At 40.5% G+C, this 19,931-nt stretch overlaps 1 protein-coding gene across 1 annotated transcript; it reads left to right on the top strand.

Moving 5' to 3' along the window:
- Positions 1 to 1,656: 1,656 nt before the first annotated feature.
- Positions 1,657 to 14,525, top strand: TASL (TLR adaptor interacting with endolysosomal SLC15A4). Its single transcript, XM_007175275.1, has 2 exons — positions 1,657 to 1,715; positions 13,227 to 14,525. The coding sequence occupies exon 2, from the start codon at positions 13,228 to 13,230 to the stop codon at positions 14,143 to 14,145; it is 918 nt and encodes a 305-aa protein (XP_007175337.1). The 5' UTR covers positions 1,657 to 1,715; position 13,227; the 3' UTR covers positions 14,146 to 14,525.
- The last annotated feature ends 5,406 nt before the right edge of the window (positions 14,526 to 19,931 follow it).

The raw sequence follows: 19,931 nt of genomic DNA, 5'->3' as shown, positions 1-19,931 counted from the left end.
TAGCTTTGATTAGAGTTAGGTAGAAACAGGCAACAGGAGCAGATATTATTTGGGGCAGGATTATTCTTTGTTGGTTTAATTGAAGCCATCAGGGTAAACTAGCTAAATTATTTTAAGAACTCTAAACATTTTTCTGCTTTTGGGCAAAAATAACTGACCCATCTGTAGACAGACTTCTCTGAACTCCAGTAAAGATATAGATTATAATTCATTTGGACTGTAAGATCAAATAAAATTAAATATGACTTAAAAATACTACCTTTTGGGGGCTTCCCTGGTGGCGCAGTGGTTGAGAATCCGCCTGCCAATGCAGGGGACACGGGTTCGAGCCCTAGTCTGGGAAGATCCCACATGCCGCGGAGCGACTAAGCCCGTGCGCCACAACTACTGAGCCTGTGCGTCTGGAGCTTGTGCTCCGCAACAAGAGAGGCCGCGATAGTGAGAGGCCCGTGCACCGCGATGAAGAGTGGCCCCCGCTTGCCGCAACTAGAGAAAGCCCTCACACAGAAACGAAGACCAAACACAGCCAAAAAAAAAAAAATACTATCTTTCAAAATGGAAAAGTCATACATATACACAGTATAAATTTCAAAAGGATATGTTGTGAAAATTAAGACTCATTCTCAAAAGGCAATTCCTTGTTTCTAGTTTCTTGTATATCCCTATAGAAATATTCTATGCATTAGCAAAAAATATATATAATCCTTTAAAAATACAAATTGGAGCATATTAGGTCTTACATGTTCTTCCTAAACAATTTATCTTGGAGATCTTTTCCTATTATTAGACATAAAGCCACCGCACTCTAACAGCTACCTAATTTTCTACAGTAGGGATATACTCTCAGGTATTTAGCTGATATCCTATTTATATTTTTTTCCTAGGTGTTTCTTAATTAATGCTGCAACAAATATCTTTTCACATGTCTTCGTGTACAGGTGCAAATATATCCCACGGATAAATTTTAGAAATGGTATTGCTGGGTCAAAGGGTATGAATATTTAAAATTTGGGGAAAAAAAACTTTAACAGACACTGGAAAATTACCTTTTGAAAATGTTTATAATCTCACCAATAGTGTATCAGAGTGCCTGCTTCCCCACAACCTTGCCCACTCAGTGTACTATTGAATTTTTTTACCTTGGTTAATTTGAGAGAGAAAACTGTTTTCATTTGCATTTTTAAAAATTATGAGTACAACTGAGAAATAATACTTCTTAAACATTATAGGTTAATGATGAAACAGGGAATTTGCTAAATCATCTCTGACTTGGCTCTCTTTTGGGAGAGGGGTCCTAGAGAACTTCTTGTTAGAGGAATAAATTTATGTCGACAGGGTTCTTACATAATGTGTAGCAATAAACTATTTTAACCGGAGGCACTTTCATAGATAGGTTTCATTTTTCGAAAAAGGGGAAGAAACACCATTCTGTGGCTCGATGTGGGTTTGTCAGTTATTGCCTCCCCCCTTCTTGGGACTTCCCACACTTCTTGAGCACAAGTCAGACTTGAGCAAAAACAACTTTTTCCATAGGATCAGTTATAAAAAGAATGGCAAGTGCAACGAGCAGCTTAGTTTCTTGGTCTTATCAGTGAAAAGTAGACTCACCAAAGGCTTGCGAACATTTCTGGCAAAAGCACTGGCTGGCCTGTTCATCTCTATATGGTCAATCGTGGTGTTTCTGCAGGACCAAAGGCACAGACTGGTTAGTGAAGGTAAGCAAAGGAGGCAAGAGACCCTATGGCTGTGAACTTTTTCTGTCATTTCTCTTCCTACCCTTTCTTCGTCCTTTGTCATCAGAACTCAGATCCAATCTCATGACATCTAAAATGCTTTTCTCATTTACCAGATCAGAGGTGAGTGGGCATGTAAGCAAGCATTTAATGGAGTTAGACAATAAAGAGAAATGAAGTCCAACACTCCCCTTCTCTTACCTCATGTTCACACTTTGGACATTTCTAAAAATTTTTCTTTTTTTACTGAAAAATTTTGACTGGTCTGATCAAATATTTGTTGTGTAATTTATTCAGTCCCCGTTCACTAATTGCTACACAGGTTTAGCATCTGCGTTTTTTAAAGAAGGCCTAAAAACCTAGGCAGAATTTTGCAGGGACAGCACCACTCAAATTCGGTCACAGTGATGTAGTTTTAGAGATGAATACAATCACAATAAGTTCCAATTGGATTTAACTCTCAATTATTCATTGGGCGAGCTTGTGATAAGTGTTTTTCAGGGTGGCAGGACATACTCAAAGTAAACGTGATCTACAGTGATGATGCTTTTCAAACTGCCATCTGGGTGATTTGGGGAAAGTCTCCCTGTTGGTACTAAAGACAGTACACGCACAGGTGGGCTTTTGTTTGAATTATCTTTAGACCTGCTCAACCATTCTTTTTTGTGCGTGTGCACATCTATTTGTACTTGAGTATAAACCTGGTTTGGCCAGAATATTCATATTGATATTTTTAGACCATTTCTTGCGTAGGTCAGTGTAAGAAGATCGTGTTTCTGAATTTGAGAAGCTTCTTGGAGGAGTGCAGAGTATTTGAAATTTCTGTAAAACATTCATATTATAATGGTAATTTGGGGGATATACAAACGTGCACTAATTTTATTATCTCAGAGCAAAGTGATGTTTTCAATAGTTATTTCAAGTTACTGAAACATTTCCAAACACAGACCTAATGATTATCTTAGTTATATAAGATATTGTCCCTCTGAACTCTTCATAAACATGAAAGAATGTAAATTTGCCTTCATTAACTAACTATAGTTACTTTCCCTCCAATTTTTGTTTTGCAAAGTTTCAAACCTATATAAAAATGGAAAGAAGAGTATCAGTACAATGCACACACGTTTTTACTATGTAGATTCATCAGTTGTAGCATTTTGCCACATTTATTTTTTTCTCTTGCTATGTCTCTCTCTCTCTCTGTATATGTATGTAAACACACATACACACACGTTTGTTTGTTTTTTTCCCTGAACTGTTTGAAAGTATATTGTTGACTTTAGGATACATCACCTTCAAATTCTTGACCCTGTATCTCCTAAGAAAAAGAGCAGTCTTCTACATGATTATAATGCTAAGGAAATTTAACATTAATACAATACTATTATCTAATATATGACCCATATTCAAATTTCTCCAATTATCCATATGTCTTTTAGAGAGTTTTTTTTTTAATTCAGGATCCAATCAAGTATCTTGCATTGCATTTGTCTGATATACCCACAATTAAGTAAATGTTAATGGCTATAGCCATAATTAACAACATAATTAACAATGATTAAGAATTATACCACCAAGGAAATTTAACATCAATCAACTGTATCATGATCATTTTTCTTATTTTTTTAGTCCTCTCATTTTGTGTCAAAATACTTTAAGAGTAATTCAAAAAAGTGATCGTAAGCTTTAATTTTTCTGTTTGTAAGACGTAAAGACAGAATATGAGGAAAAATCCAAACTATGATAAAAATACATTTACTAATATGTCTGTACCAAAATTTACATTTTCTGAAATAAGGAAATTCATATCCAGATAAAGCCCTTGGAAGTAGCTGCTACCTTTGGTCATAAGGATCTAAGTAGAACTGAACAGAAAATTATTTACTTGTTGATGTTAATATGGAAAATGGAGGCCTTTTGACTTACGATTATATTATATTATTCATCAAATTAGACTTTCAGGAGTTAACTCATTAAGTAAGAATCATTTCATATTTGACAGAAGAATCGATAATCCCAAATTATATGTTTTGTAACAGGAATTGAAATACAAAGTAAGTGATACTTTAGAGCATCTATCAACAAATGCCATAAAATATGAAATAATAGGGATATAATCCAAGGTATATGATTAAGTGAATGGTTATTTCCAGCTCTAAAGAACACGTACTTTCAAAGGTAAGGGTCAGGAAAATGCAGATGCTTTTTCATATAGTGAGATCCTTCCTAAAGAAACCCTTTGTTTTGGATAAAGTTCTTGTATTGTTCGCCAAAAGAAAAAAAAAAACCCAAGGTAATATGGATTTGGTTACAGTATCATAACTAGATTATGAGCAAAGTAATATTCAAGTTTTTCAATGATAACCCTTCAGTGGTTTATTTGCAAGTCTCCCAAATCAAGAAGATCTTTAAAAAACATAGATTGGAATTAAAGGATCTAGAATTTAGATTATAGGGGAAATAAAGAGATGAAGAGATGAAATAGAGTATTTTGAGGATGCGGCGGTATTAAAAATAACATTTCTGGTATATCACCTACATATAATCTTAACAAGACAGTTTTCTTCACCCTCAAATTTGAGGCAAAAATAAATGTGCTCATCTGATTGGAAAATGAAAAACAAATAGCGTGTTGAAGAATATCAGTGGAAACAGTTAATCTCAGACATTGATGGTGAGAAAATAAATTGGCCCAAGCTACTTGAAAGGCAATTTGCAATAGATGTGATCTAGTAATTCGGCTTCTCCAAATCTGGCCTGAGGAAACATTCCTGCAGGCACATGCAGTGATTGCACACAGTAAAAAAGCAAGAAAAACCTCAATGTCTACTATGAAAAATTATTTGCTAACATAAGATGTGTCTGTAGATGTACTATTTTCTGTTAAAAGGCAGGTCTATATGAGCAGACATGCTGACAGGTGGGAACCAAGCTGCTCCCCAACTAGCTAGGCTATAGATTGTCTATGAAACAGCAGATAACGTTTTCCTGTCCTTATTTCTGTGAGGTTACATCCCGTGATGCTCTGAGGCAGCCCCATCCCACTGTCTCCATTTTTGGGCCGCAGTGGAGGTCTTCTCTGCACTGTCTCAACCAGCTTCGCAGAAGTCCTGGTTTGCATGCCTGCGAACTGTCCTTCCAGAGACAGGATCTGTTTTGCCACCTTATCACTCCCAACTCACGCCCCCGCCCCCCGCCCTTCCTGCCAATCCTCATTCTTTTGCTTTTCTTTTGGTATTACCAGTTACTCCTTCATTCAAAGGACTGTCCCAATGATTTATTTCACTGTTTAAGGTAGCAACTGGATTTTGCTAAGGTTCTATGCAATTCTGATAAATATAATGGGGTAGGGGAGAGAAGAATTTAGCATTTCTCTCTAATTTAGGGACCAGGATTCTGAATGGATGGCCAGGGGCTCTGAAAGGTTGAGATATGAGACTTGAAGGGTGGTGGTGGAACGGGGGATGGATAAGGAACCAGGGCTCTCAGGACAGAAGAAGAAAGGCACAAATGCCTGGGACGGGCATGGGATTTGGGAGAGCTGGGAGGAGTTCAGCATGGCTGGGGTCCTGGGTCTTGTGGGAACAGGCAGAGGTAAGATGAAGAAGGCAGATAAGAACCACGGTATCATGAGGGCCTAACGTGTGTGGACTTTATCCTGGAGGTAATGGGGAGCTGCTGATATTTAAACAGGGCATCTGTAATATTAAATTACTCTGTGGTTGAAAAATTAAGGGCAAGATGACGCCAGGCTATAGCGGTGGGAATGGTTAAGGAAACTCTTCATATGGTTAGATGAAAAGAGCAGAGGATAAATTATTTGTGTATCTCAAAGACATATGAACATTGATACACAATTGGGACATGTGTGTAGCCCTGTGGTGTGGGCACTGGCTGTCTTCTTGGAGCTCTTCTTTCTGTACTCACTGCACCTTCCTTCCTTTATTCCGCAAGGGTTGTTATTAAAATGGAGTCAGGGCGGGTACCCTTTTCCTGGAAGGACTAATTGCTTGTCATGATTGTGTGATATTAACTGCTCTCAACTAGGCAGTAGGGTGATATGTTTAAGAACAGATCACACACTTTGGGGTTAGTAAATTTGGATTTGAATCTTCCCTCTACTACTTATTTGCTTTGTGACCTTGGGAAGGTCATTTGTACTATCTTAATCTCAGTTTTCTCATTTGGAAAACCCGGATTATGATAACATCTAACAGTGCAGTGTTGTTGAAAGATTAGGGGTAATGTCTGGAAAGCACCCAACACAGTTGCTATTATTAGTGTGCCCTATCTCAATTACTGCATCTGCTTTTTGACTTAGGTCAAGGATAGGCAAGCCATAGCCTATAGGTCAAACTGGCCCTTTGCCTGTTTTTGTAAATAAAGTTTTATTGGAACACAGCCATACCCATTTGTTTACATACTGTCTGTGGCTGCTTTCCTGCTATGATGGCAGAGTTGAGTAGTTGTGATAGAAACCTAAAATATTAAATATTTGGCCATTTATAGAAAAAGTTTGCTGATCCCTAAATTAGGTTTTTCCAAACATCCCCTCTTATAAATTTTCTCCCTCTTTAGTTTTTCTCTTTGAATCCATGCTTGTGTTGTTTGAGTGTAAATTAAAAGTATGTCTATATTAGTAGTCTCCAGCCTCGTCAACTACTGGTTTTCTCCCAGACTACTGACACAACACAACTCCAGTGGTGACTGTCAGCTGGCCATGAAGTCTACACACTTAGAGGGGCTCTACCAGGAATGACCAGCTGAATGGAACCAAAGCTTTTTTTCAAGCACCTCTGGAAAGCTATTGGATCATCCTTGCCCCTTGGGATTATGGCTCAGAAGGGACTGGGTAGTCAAGCTCTTCCTGGAGGTGTCCTCTAGCTTTTTCACTTATTTGTAGGGTCTTGAAATGGACAGTTTTGGGGATCTTGTTGCTCTTGGTCAGTTCCATCAGCTGACCGGCCCTCACATGGAGAATCAACAGAGAATCTCGATGGCATGGCGGCTCCTCGTGCCTCTCACCTCCTCCTCCCCAGAGATGCACACCTGACCTTGGCAGGGCTCTGAGCCTCTACAGGCCAGTGACTTGACCCCAAAGGCCCAGATCTTGTATCCGAGGCCCCAATTTGGGGCAGCCACAGATTGTTTTTCCTTTTTCTTTCTTCCCTTTTTTTTTTTTAAATGAGAGCTGCTTATTTCTTCACTCATTTGAAAAAAGAAGTGGGGGGAAGAATCCAAAACAGAACAAGCTCTTCTGCATTATTAGCCTTTTATCAGAAAGACAAACAACATTTGGGAATAATAGCCTCTCAAAGTTAGAAAATAGAGTCCAAACTTAACCTTAGGGCCAAGAGCATTTTTTTCTAAGTCTAAAGGTATGCTTTCCACTGTTGAGTACTGTTAAGTGATGTTACTCTTTAAAATATTTGCACTTCATACTTTTGTATTGTTTTAAGGACTTGTCTTGTTAAGCCATTTCTTCAAAAAGTCCCATGAAAATGATAAAGGACTACAAAAGTTTAAAAAATCCTATGGGGTTTCTACTTCAGTGGTTTATTTGCTGTGGTATTTTATTAAAAAATATTTATTTAGAAAAAAAGTATTTCTATGTACAGAGTTATAACAACAGTTTTCTGAAATCCAAGTAAATGATTTAACAAGGTGCTGGACTTCAGCACATATTTCTAAGTTGTGAATTTGCACATCAGGTTAAGTTCGGTATTCCCCTGTCTGGTGATGATTAACAGAGGCTAAATTTGCCTAGAACATCTCATCTGCAAATGTCCTTGAGAGTCTTTTCCTTCACACTTAATCAGTCATGGAGAATTCCAGATATATCTCTATCTCTATCTCTGTCTCCATCTTCTCTATGATGAGAAATAAAAATTCAAGCAATAAAATATCTTTGAACAACTGAAGTAATCCATGGGCTTAAGTTTTATTGTCTCAGATAAAATTAAGTCAAATACGTTAACGTTTGTTTGAAGTATATCTTTTATAATACCTTTGAAGAGTGAGGTCGTCTAAGAATTTTATAATCAATGAAATTTATTAAGGAAAATGCCAACAATCAGAATAAACCCAAATAACTTGCTCTATTTTAAAATTTTAAGATGCCATGATATGTAGTACTATTTTTTTAAATTAATTTATTTTATTTGTTTTTGGCTGGTTGGGTCTTCGTTGCTGTGCACGGGCTTTCTCTAGTTTGCGGCGAGCGGGGGCTACTCTTTGTTGCGGTGCACGGGCTTCTCATTGCGGTGGCTTCTCTTGTTGTGGAGCACGGGCTCTAGGCGCGTGGGCTTCAGTAGTTGTGGCTCGCAGGCTCAGTAGTTGTGACGCACGGGCTTAGTTGCTCCGCGGCATGTGGGATCATCCCGGACCAGGGCTCGAACCCGTGTCCCCTGCACTGGCAGGTGGCTTCTTAACCACTGCGCCACCAGGGAAACCCTCTAGTACTATTTTTATTCTAGTGGTACATTAAAGGGTTTTCATAAAGATCAAATAAGTTAACATATGTATAATTTGTGTGTTTCACACGTTATTACTCTCTCCATAGCTTGAGAAAAATCTTTCAAAAGCTGCTTTAGCATGCTCTCTGCTGCCCTCTGCTGCTAGCTTTAAGAAACTGATTTTGATTCTGAGTAATGCTCACCTCACTTGTTCTCTTCTCTTAACATAGTCAAAATGCCATGCAATATTAAAGTATGAGGGGACTCTTTAATTTAATCCCACGTTCTCCATTTACAGATAAGAAGTTGAGTCTCTGAGAGGTTAAATGACATGCGAGCATGGGCTGTTTTCTTTTCTTTCTTTTTTTGGTCACGTGCATGGCCTGCAGTGATCCCCGACCAGGGATCGAACCCGGGCCCCCTGCAATGGGGGCGTGGAGTCCTAACCACTGGACCACCAGGGAATTCCAGTGGGCTCTGTTTTCTGACTGACAGCATTTGAATGCTTGGTGGCTTTGGACATATTACTTAATTTTGACATATATAAAATGAGCATAATAATAGTATCTACATCTTTGAGTTTTTGTGGGGATCCACTGATTCAGTACATAAAAAGCACTTAGTGTCTGGGTTGTAGCTAGTACTAAATGCTAGTCCTGTTACAGACCTGCCATTAACTAGACTAAAACCACAGCTAGTGGCAAGGTCAGAACTAGAATTCTAGTCTCTTGACTACCAGTTCAACAATTTTTTTTTTGCCTTAATGAGGCTGAATAACAACTAAATTTTACCTTTGAATGTAGATTTTTAAAATGTGACCTGTTCACATTTGAAGCTCTTGTAGTCTCTACAAAGCTATCGACACTGCAGCTCCTGTGGCTCATTGCTCCTTGTACTGTTCAAGGCAGGTTCCCCACAGAAATGATTACACTCACAAGCTCCTCAAGCCCCCAGACAGAAAATCCTACACCTACAGCCCACACCTGGGAGATGGTTTCACTGTTGACTCTAAGTCACCCCTCTAATGAGCTCCCTGCCTGAATCTCCAATGCACAGTTAGACGCTTGCACTCATGTCAGACTCAAGAGGAACTAAACTAAGCCCATCAGCTCTGTTCCCGGCTCCTTCTGGTCTCCCCGTTTTGGTCAGTGCTGGTGCCGTTTGCCAGCAGGCCTAGACTCGGTTACTTCTGACTCCTCTCGCTCCTTCACTACCAAGTCCAGGAGTCATGGTCTCTCAAGTTCATTCCTCCTCTTCCTTTCCTGCTACTTTCCTCCGGGTTCCTGTCCCAATCACCTCAGGTGGGCATGAATCCAGCAGCCTCCTAACTCGGGTCCTTGACTCCAATCCTGCTGCAATTCCTCTTGCCCTTTACTGACAGATCACATCATGCCTTGAATAAGTTTGGTTACCTTCCAGAGCTTTGTACTGCCTTCAGGGTAAACAATGTCCTCAGCCTTGCATGTCTCAACTTACCTCCCTGACCTTATCACCCACTCCTCTTTCGTAGGAATCTTTTCCTTTAGGCATGGGTGTATCTATCCCTAGATATTAGGACCTATTTTCTGCTTTTCCATCATGGGACCTACCACTGTACTGGTCTGCCTTGGGCCCCACACATCAAAATGGTAGGTCTCTTATTCTACCAGAATTAAGGTACCAACAAAGCTCTCAGTCCACGACAAGTGGGGCAAAGGGCTCATTCAATACTCAAAACAAAATCCTGGACCGGCTTCCTTTACTGTGGTGAAGGAGTGAAGATTACCCGGAGGAGTCATAAACATCATCCACATAAAGTGAGAGAAGAATCCACTAGGGCTGATTTTTTAATATGAAAAGAAATATGATAAACAGTAGGCGATTTGGGATAACAACTGAATGGGAACAAGGGTGATTCTCAAGAGTGATTCTGCATTATCACCTTCACTATCTTCTAAGTCTGTGCTGTCCAGTATCTTAGCCATGTGGTATTTTTTAATAATTTAAATTAAATAAAGTTAATTCATTAATTAATGACATTCAGTTTCATTAGCCACATTTAAGTGCTTAATAGCCACATGTGGCTATTAATATTTTGGACAGCACATATATAGATCATTCTACCATCCCAGAAAGTTCCGTTGGACTGCACTGCTTTGAGATTTTTCATTTGCTTCTTTAAGTCATTCACCCAGGCCTACTGCTTTCCAGCTTCTAAAATGTAACTGCTCTAGTCTCTTCTCTTGTTCTCCTTTTTCTTGCGTATTATATTAAAAAAAATCATTTAATGTTGTTTTAGTGAAGTTTGGGGGAAGAAAAAATACAGATATACGCCTAATCTGTTATTTTTCCTGGAAATCTTTGCTTTTCTCTACCTCAATGTGATCTTGCTTTTGAGCTCACATTCTGAGTAATCACTGTTAAGCAGGCTCTCCTCAGCCACTTCAGGGGTCCCTCCAGCTTGGGTTTGCCTCTAAGTTCCAGCTCGCTTCCATAAAGCCATAGGGTCAGCTGGGGATGTGTGTGTGGTGTGTGGGGTCGGCATTTCTGGCTGTCGTCATGTAGTCACATTGGCATTCATGGTGACTTGTCACTCTCCTGGCCCCTGGTTAACAGCCTATAAACATCATGTCTGCAATCTTCCCATCTGCAGTCGAGGTCTTCTCCAGGTTTGCAGGCTCTGGGCAGCATGCTGGTACGTGAGCAGACTTCATGTGGCAGCCTCAGGCCTGTCCACCCAGGCATTCCATGCTGGGCAGGAGAGAAGAGACACTTCCTGCTTCCTCAGGTTCTACGTGGGAGGTAGGGCCCAGGCCTCTTCTACTCTGGGCTACCCAGATCCATCTGGAGCGGTACTCTTTCCCTCCACAGGGATTCCATCGAGTCTACTGTTGATGTCAATATTATGCCCTAAGTCATATAGGGTTCTGGATTCCGAAGTTTAAAAGCTCGGTTATGGTATCTCAAAAGCCATTTCTCTAAAACTATGATTTCTGCCAAGAGGTTCTGAAGCCTATTTAGCAACTCAGAAGCTGAGAGTTGTGTTTTTGCTCTGGTTTTCCACAATGACATTCTTAGGTCTTGAAGGTGGAAGGCCCTACTGGCAGCCGGGGTGGGATGGAGTGGGAGGGTCGTGAAGTAACTGTATCACTAGTAAGCCTTTATGATAAACTTTCTTGCTCTGTTAACTATTTTCTCATGTATAGAAGATTTGCCTTTTCGCCTGGAAGTTCAGTTTGTTGAGAGCAGAACCGCATTTAAAAAGCTTTTTCAGGAAAGAACATTTTCTTACCCTTATAAGTGTGTCCAGCATACAAAAATTACTTCACGGATTTGTTGAAGACCTTTAACCTTGTATCTTCATGGTACATGACAGTGCCTGGAATGAAGTAAACATTTAAATAATTGGTAAATTTGCTCAATATATCTTGGAATAGTTCCCCAAAAAGAAATAAACACTGAAAATATTACCCTTACACAATCGAAACAATTATACTAATTATACTGCATTAATAATATTAACTTTATACAATGAAAAAGTTTACTTGGGAAATAACTACATGACTATAAAAGAGAGGCTAAAATTTTAAAAAAAAGAGGATCCTTAGGATTAAAGTAATCCTTTTCTAATTTGACTCGTCAATTTCAGGCTCAAGTTGATGGGTCTGTTTTCGAAGCCCAGCCCTCAGTGCCGAAGAGGACCAGTTCTCTTTGCTTTCATCTACTGCTCCATTGCCAGGAGTACCAGCACGTTCCTTTTTTAGAAAATGCAGCTGCTGGCTTCTAGCCTATTCTAGCCACCCCAGAATCCAGTGACAACTGCTGAAGGTGGAGGGGTGGCACAGGTGGAGGAAAAGCTCACAGTCAGGAAAGCTCCTTAGTAACTAGGGTAGAGGTAAAAACGTCAGTCGGACACAGGGACATTTCCAGGACATATCGTAAAAACTGGGAGGGATAGAGCAAGAAAGCCATCCTGGGCAGCAAAGGTAGACGAGGCTTCATGGCCCTTCATGACGGGTTGATGGTGAATTAATTTCATACCATGCCAGTGCTGTTAATTATTTAATTCAAGTTAAGTATCTTTTGATTCCCTCCTAAATGCAGACAACGGTGCTAGCTCCCAGGGATAAAGTACAATGATAAGTAAGATATAGCTTTTTTTTTTTTTTATAATGACAGGTTTGTTTTTTGGTTTTTTTTTAGTTTATTTATTTATTTATTTATTTATGGCTGTGTTGGGTCTTCGTTTCTGTGCGGGGGCTTTCTCCAGTTGTGGCAAGCGGGGGCCACTCTTCATCGCAGTGCGCGGGCCTCTCACTATCGCGGCCTCTCTTGTTGCGGAGCACAGGCTCCAGATGCGCAGGCTCAGTAATTGTGGCTCACGGGCCTAATCGCTCCATGACATGTGGGACCTTCCCAGATCAGGGCTCGAACCCGTGTCCCCTGCATTGGCAGGCAGATTCTCAACCACTGCGCCACCAGGGAAGCCCAAGATATAGCTTTTATTTTCAGTAGAATCTGCCACAAATTTCCTCATTTTTTCATAAACCACTAGCTATGCTGCTTCCCCAGTTTGCAGCTTCTCAATCACTCTCCATTTCCTTCAGGGCAGAAGGCAAATGCCCTTGCCCGACTCCCGAGGCCCTTCAGGACCCAATTCCAGCCTATTTCCCCAGTCCTTTCTGCTTATGCTGTGTCTTATATATGCCAAACAGGCCATGTCACCACATTCTCTTATAACTCTGTGCCTAGGGATGGAACTCCTAGCCTTCAGTTTAGTTGAAATGTCACCTTCTCTAAAACATATCCTGTCATTTCTCCTCCTTCGCCCCCGGGTTGTTAATGAGAAACTTCTTGAAGGGTGGAACTGTGCCCATTTCATCTTTATACTTCCAACACATGCCATGGCCCTGGCGCACAGCAGGCACAGAATGAGTACTAGCTTGGGGAATGAATGAAATGAACTTATTTATTGTCCTTTACTTTTTTTGATAGAACAACTGCCAATTTATAAAACTCCAGTCTTCTTTTCCCCCATTGTTACTAACTCCCTTTCCAGAATGCTGTCAGAAGGGTATCTCAGTGGACTTGCTTACCGGAGTGACATCCAGTGGAGCTGTACATCTTATAATGAGCAGGTGACTGAGGAAAAGGAAGAGGAGAGAGAAGCCACAGCTGCTGCTACTCTTTCCTATTCCTCCGTGGATGAAACACAAGTCCGAAGTCTCTATGTGAGATGCAAATCCTCAGGCAAGTTTATTTCTTCAGTGCATTCAAGAGAGAGCCAACACAGTAGAAATCCGAGAATCACAGTGGTGCAGACAAACCCCAATCCCGTATTTGAAAGCCCAAACTTGGCTGCAGTTGAACTATACAGAGACCCCGGCAGAGAGACCTACTTGGTTCCACCTTCCTGCAAGAGTATCTGCAAGAATTACAATGACTTACATATTGCAGGGGGCCAGGTGATGGCCATTAATTCAGTGACAACAGATTTTCCCTCTGAGAGCAGTTTTGAACATGGCCCTTTGCTGAAATCGTCTGAGATTCCTTTGTCCATGGAGGATTCCATTTCCACTCAGCCCAGCGACTTCCCACCCAAACCTATCCAGCGGTATTCATCCTACTGGAGAATAACCAGCATCAAAGAGAAAAGCAGCCTGCAAATGCAGAAGCCTATTTCGAATGCAGTGCTGAACGAATACCTGGAGCAGAAGGTGGTAGAGTTATACAAGCAGTACATTATGGACACTGTGCTTCACGACAGTTCTCCTACCCAGATTCTGGCATCTGAACTCATCATGACAAGTGTGGACCAAATTAGTATTCAAGTCTCTAGAGAGAAGAACCTGGACACCTCAAAAGCCAGGGATATAGTCATTAACAGCCTTTTACAGTTGGTGTCAACTGAAGTCAGCACTCCTGAAATCAGCACTCCGAGTCTCCATATTTCTCAGTATAGTAACGTGAACCCATAGAAAGGATGCTTCTGTTCCTCTTTCTCAACTACTCAATTATTCACTTATTCTGACAATGCGCAGGAAGGGGTTGTCGAGAGCTAGATAAGGTTGGCTGGAGGTCAGGTATGGATTAAGAGGAAATCTCATAATATTACACGTGAAGGAATGTGGGGAGAGGAGCTATAATGACTTCAAAGCAAGGGTTGTATAGCAACAAAGCAAAAATAAAAATGATTAGAAAAGAGATTCATTTAAGGGAATATAGAAAAGAAAAAAGACAAACCAAATAAGAATGTACACCATGGCAAAACTGAAAGCCAAAGGTTTCAGGGGAAGGAGTTAAGAATATGTTTGTCACCCAAATAAATTCCTCCAAGTTGTTTCTCCTGGAGGGAAATGGACTGTGGAAGGCTGCTCTATTTGGGTATAAAGACAGGTTCAAACAGTCTTTGAGATATGTTTATATCTATCTTCCCTATCCTGTACCAGATCATTTAAAAATATATTCTTTATAAAGATTAAAACAGTAGCAAATTGCAATCGTGTTTTTTATGTGTAATGATTACTTAGCTACAGCCACAAATACTGCCACTCAAATGTAATTCTGTTTACTGGGGGAGATGAAGTCTTCTAAATGGAAAATATCACACAGTGAATATTAAACTACTGCTTTATTTTGCCGTGTTTGACTTTCTTGTTGGTACTAAGCTTCAAAAGAAATTATGAATCTTCTTTTTCCCATTTTTTTCCCTTCCTTTTCTACATGCCCTCTTGACCCTTCTGGAGCTAGGAAGGGGGTCTTCTTTATCCTCTTACAAGCTCTAGGGTCCCATGACATCAAATTCTGTAAATTCATGCACTGGGATGGTAGCTTCATGAGCGCCTACTGTCTACGCCATTCCTCTAGCTCAGGGATTGGCAAATGATGACTCATTGGCCAAATCTAGCCTGCCACCTGTTTCTTTCATGGAGGTGTAATCTGCATATAACATGTTTCACGTGTACAACATGATTTGCTATTTGCATATTATGAAACGATTACCACAATAAATCCAGTTACATCCTTTGAACTCCCATGAGCTAAGAATCGTGTCAGCCATTTTAAAATAAAAATAAGAATATTCTGTGATATGATAATTATGATATTCAAATTCAGGGTCCATAAAGTAAGGCCTTACTGGAGCACAGCCACACCCATTCATTCATGTATTGTCTCTGGCTGCTCTCACACTAGAAAGGCAGAGCCGCTAAATGCGACGGACAACATGGGGTCCACCAAAGCCAAAAGCACCGTCTCTCCTTCCACAAAAGAAGTTTGCCAACCCTGCTCCACAGCAGTGCCCTGCCCATATGATGGCTGCTTGACTTAATTCAGCTTCCTTGAGGAGGCCCACTCTGAGATGGAAACTGGTGAGCAAGTTTCTGGGGGCGGGTTGGGAACAATCTCTGTGAGGGAATGAGGAGAACAGAAGAGGTTTCTACAGAGGCCTCAGGCATCTCAGGCTCTGGAGTTGGGGTGGCCCTTCATAATTGATCCAAATTGAAATAAGAGCGTTGGCTTTGGTTCTCCTGCTTGACCAGAAGGGGGCGTAACCTTAGCTGAGGCAGTTCAGAGCAAAATTCCCAAAGGGGAATCAGCTGTGAGCCTTTGGCAGCCAAGCTCCTGGCAGCTCCGGGGGGAATGATTTCCTCATCCAGGAGGAGGAATCTGGATGGAGCACAATAGCATCCTGTGCATTTCTCAGTATTTCTAGAGTGAATGATTTTTTTTTTTACAACATGTAATGTCATGTAAAAAACCTGGTTTTGAAACAATTCAGAAATGTCATTCACTGTTTTGAATACAGAATAGCCACTATGCATTAATTGCTTGCCATGGTGCCTGGCACCACGTTAGGCACTTTGTATGAGTTTTATATAATTCTCATAATAACCTCATGAGCGTATGCCTATTATCCACCCGCCCCCTCGCTTTTTTTTGTTTTTTTTGTTTTTTAACACGGATGAGCAAGTTGGGCTCAGGGAAGTTAAGTAATTTGTCCAAGGGCACAGTGTGAGTGGTGGAACTACATTTGAATCCAGTTCCATTGGACTTTAAAGTCCTGGTTCTTAACTACTACCACCTGCTCTCTTGTTGACCACCGTATTTGTCTCATTCAAGACTGGTTTTCTACTCCAAGGGAAAAATAACTCACTCATCTCTTTAGCATTATGTTACTTCTTTTCTTTATAGTGTTCTGTTTGGTAGTATTCATTTGCTTCTCTTCCCCCCTCCAAAAACTGAAGCTTTGATTTATTCATTTGTTCCTCCACATCCTAAGCAGTATTTGCACATAGTAGGCAACCAATTAATATATGTCAAATCCATAAACAAGGTTTGGCTGCGTTGGATACTGCATCTGATGGTTGAAGTGAAAGACCCATCAATATGAAAACTAGATAATTTTGACTAGAAAAAAGCACTCTTCAGAGTTCCTCCCCAAGAAGAAAAATGAATAAGTGAGCTTAATTTCTTACAGCAGGTTAGAGTAAATGGTATAATAAAAATGCGTTGTCATAGTATCACAGATGTTTACCCTCTTGATTACTTGAGAAATGATTTGTTACAAAGCAGATTGGTTCGTTCTTTTTTGAATGGGCATTTATTTGATGCTGCTTTTGGGGAGCACTGTGTATTAAACATACGCAGGAAAGACACGTGTGTGCGTGTGTACACACACGGAGGAGCAGGCCCTGTCCTCTGTAAGCTTGTTACGTTGGAGAGACCTGGCAAATAACTAAGGAACAAGTAAGGAAGCCACTTATTAAGCAAGACCTTGGCAAAGTGGTACAAACAGGAATACAATTATCAATGATTGCAACTCAAGTGTGCTAAGTGCTGAAAAGGAGATGTGCTCGGAGGTACTGGACGGCGGAGGAGCCCAGGGCAGGCAAACATTCCAAAGGGGAAGTGGTGGTTTAAATTACTTTTGAAGCACAAGATAGGATGTAGGTGGATGGATGGAAGGGGTGTTCCAAGCAGAGGCGTGAGTGTGTTTGGTACAATAAACAGTCTATGGCTGTAACCGGAGCTGAATGAATGCATGAATGAGCAGTATATTAACTTTCTACTACTATTGTAACAAATGACCACAAAATTCATAGCTTAAAACAACACAAACTTATCTTACAGTTATGGACATCAGAAGTCCAAAATCATTCTCACTGGGCTAAAATCAAGGTGTTGGTAGGTCTGCCTTCCTTCTGGAGGCTCTGGAAGAAAATTTGTTTTCTTACCTTTTGGAGCTCCTAGAGGCCACCCCCGTTCCTTAGCTCAAGACTGTGCACCGTTCTAACCTCTGTGGCCATCATCACACCTCCGTCTCTGACGCTAAGCCTCCTGCCTCCCTTTTATAAGGACCATTATGATTACATTAGCCCCACCTGGATAACTGAAGTTAACGTCCTCATTTTAAGATTCTTGGGACTTCCCAGGTGGTCCAGTGGTTAAGAATCCACCTTCCAATGCACAGGACGCGGATTTGATCCCTGGCCGGGGAACTAAGATCCCACATGCCGCGGGGCAGCTAAGCCTGCAAGCCGCAACTACTGAGCACATGCGCTCTGGAGCCAGCACGCTGCAACGAAGAGCCCACACGCCGCAACTAAGACCCAATGCGGCCAAATAAATAAATAAGTACTTTAAAAGATTCTTCAATTAATTACATCTGCAAAGTCGCTGTTGCCTTGTAAGGCAACATAATCACAGGTTCCAAGGATTAGGACATGAATATTTGCTGGGGCGAGGCAGGGAGGGGGGACATTATTCTATCACAGATGGGATCATTTTTTCCTCGATTATCCAAAATTTGCCTCTCCACCATCAATCCTCCTTATTCAAGATGAATAAGTCCATGTTTGCTTATATATGTGAAATAGTTTGTTTCCATTTTTGTCTGCTGTCAACTCATACTGTGTATTCTGTTTTGTCCATAGGCGTGAATCCACTTTTTCTCTTGCTCATTTTAGACATCCTTTTCTGGACTCTAATTCTACTTGTATCTTTCTTTCTTTTAAAATATGTTTCTTTTTTCCATTATAAAGGTGGTACCTGCTCACTCTAGAAAATATGGATAACAGCAAAGTAGAAAATATCACCTCTAATTCCTCAATCCCCAAGTATTCATAGTTAACATTTTAAGTGAATTTCTTTCTCCATGTACTGTGTTTTGTTTGTTTTTCCTTTCTCTGAGTAGTGATTATGTTATCTTTGAATAAAATGTTGTATCTTTTGTTTGTTTCACTGACACCGTAACAGAGGTAAAAGTTCTAAAACTAATAGATTTGCATTATTCACATAGGGATAATCTCTTAGCTTTTTTTCTTCCCCATACACTATTTGATAATGTCTGATATTTTGTGGACATTTTCCCTGTGGTAGAGCACTGGGCCAATATAATTAGGAAATTGTGTATATTAACAATAAGGCCTCTGAGTTTTGTCAACTTAGAGTTTGACATTCAATAAATATAATTTAGATTGTTTTCCTTTTCTATTATATTGTCCATACTAAAAACCATCTGTCATATTTTTATCTACTCACACTTTAAATTCAACTAAATTCAACAAATACTTACTGAGCATGAACTGTTATACAAAGATGAGATTCATAGCCCCTGTTTAAAGAGCTCACTTATGTAGTACAAGACTTATTAAGCAAAGCACACTGAGTGTAGTAAGACATGTGCAATGACTACTTAAGGTGTACTGAATCATTTTTCTTTCAGTTTATCCCAGTTCAGTAGCTATAGCCCTTGCTTATCTCAATTTTCTTAGTTTTGGGCTCTCAGGCATTATTATAGGGCTATGACTAGAAACTTCTCTACTAAGCACTCTAGGAGGTGAGGGAAGGGGTAGGGGTGGGGTACCTTCAGTATGGACTTTAGTAATCAGCCCTGGCTTTGACCTTGACTTGGCCTTAATCTCAAGTGGGCATGATGTGTGGCCATTGCACATTTGGTACTGAAACCTCTCCCCTCCTTCCCACAGCCCTTATTTCTGTCTTCCTGTGCCCAATGTCTTGCCAGGAACAACTCAAATACTGAAAGGAATGAGGTCAAGTAGAGAGTCTTTCAACGTTTCACTGGAGACCTGCAGAGAATACTTGTTAAAGTTGTTTTTGTGATTTACCAACTTTGGGGATTAGGAGGATGAAAGCAACAAGGCAAGTGTGAGATTGGTTTTTACAAATTTTCTTCTGCAGGCTGGAGTTAATTTTTTTCCTCTTGAAAAATAGAGGAAAAGATCAAGGTTCAGGGAGCGAATATTTCAGCTCAAACTGCAAGATGAATTAAAAGATATTTTGCACTGTCAGTATATCCCAGTCAGAAGAATGTTTTGATTTATCCGATTATTTTCTTAAGTAAGACAAAGCATTTTGAGAGTCCCCCCCAATACCCCCCCCCATGCTACACACACCTGGGGAGGTAGCATGGTTTGAAAGAGGACCGGCCTTGCAGCAGATGGGACCATAGAAAGCCCTGAAAAAGATTCCTGGGTTCCATCTGCAACCTAGAAGCAGGGGACAGCTGGGAATCTAAAGAGGCCATGTAGATGGAGCAGTGAGCCTCTTGGCAATGACCTGTGATAACCTGTGTCCACTGATGACCAACAGTCTATAACTTGAAGGTCAGCCATAAACTCCCGATTTGCCCTCCACCATTCCTTGACATTGTGTAAGAGTCCAGGACTGTGGCACAACCCTGAGAAGGATTAGAGAAGCCAAGAATGACTGAACTGATATTTTCTACCATCATGGGAAAATG

Source organism: Balaenoptera acutorostrata, chromosome X, assembly GCF_949987535.1.
Source record: "Balaenoptera acutorostrata chromosome X, mBalAcu1.1, whole genome shotgun sequence".
Classification (NCBI taxonomy): domain Eukaryota; kingdom Metazoa; phylum Chordata; class Mammalia; order Artiodactyla; family Balaenopteridae; genus Balaenoptera; species Balaenoptera acutorostrata.
Note: the sequence above shows the minus strand (reverse complement) of the source record. Positions and strands in the feature narration are given on the sequence as shown.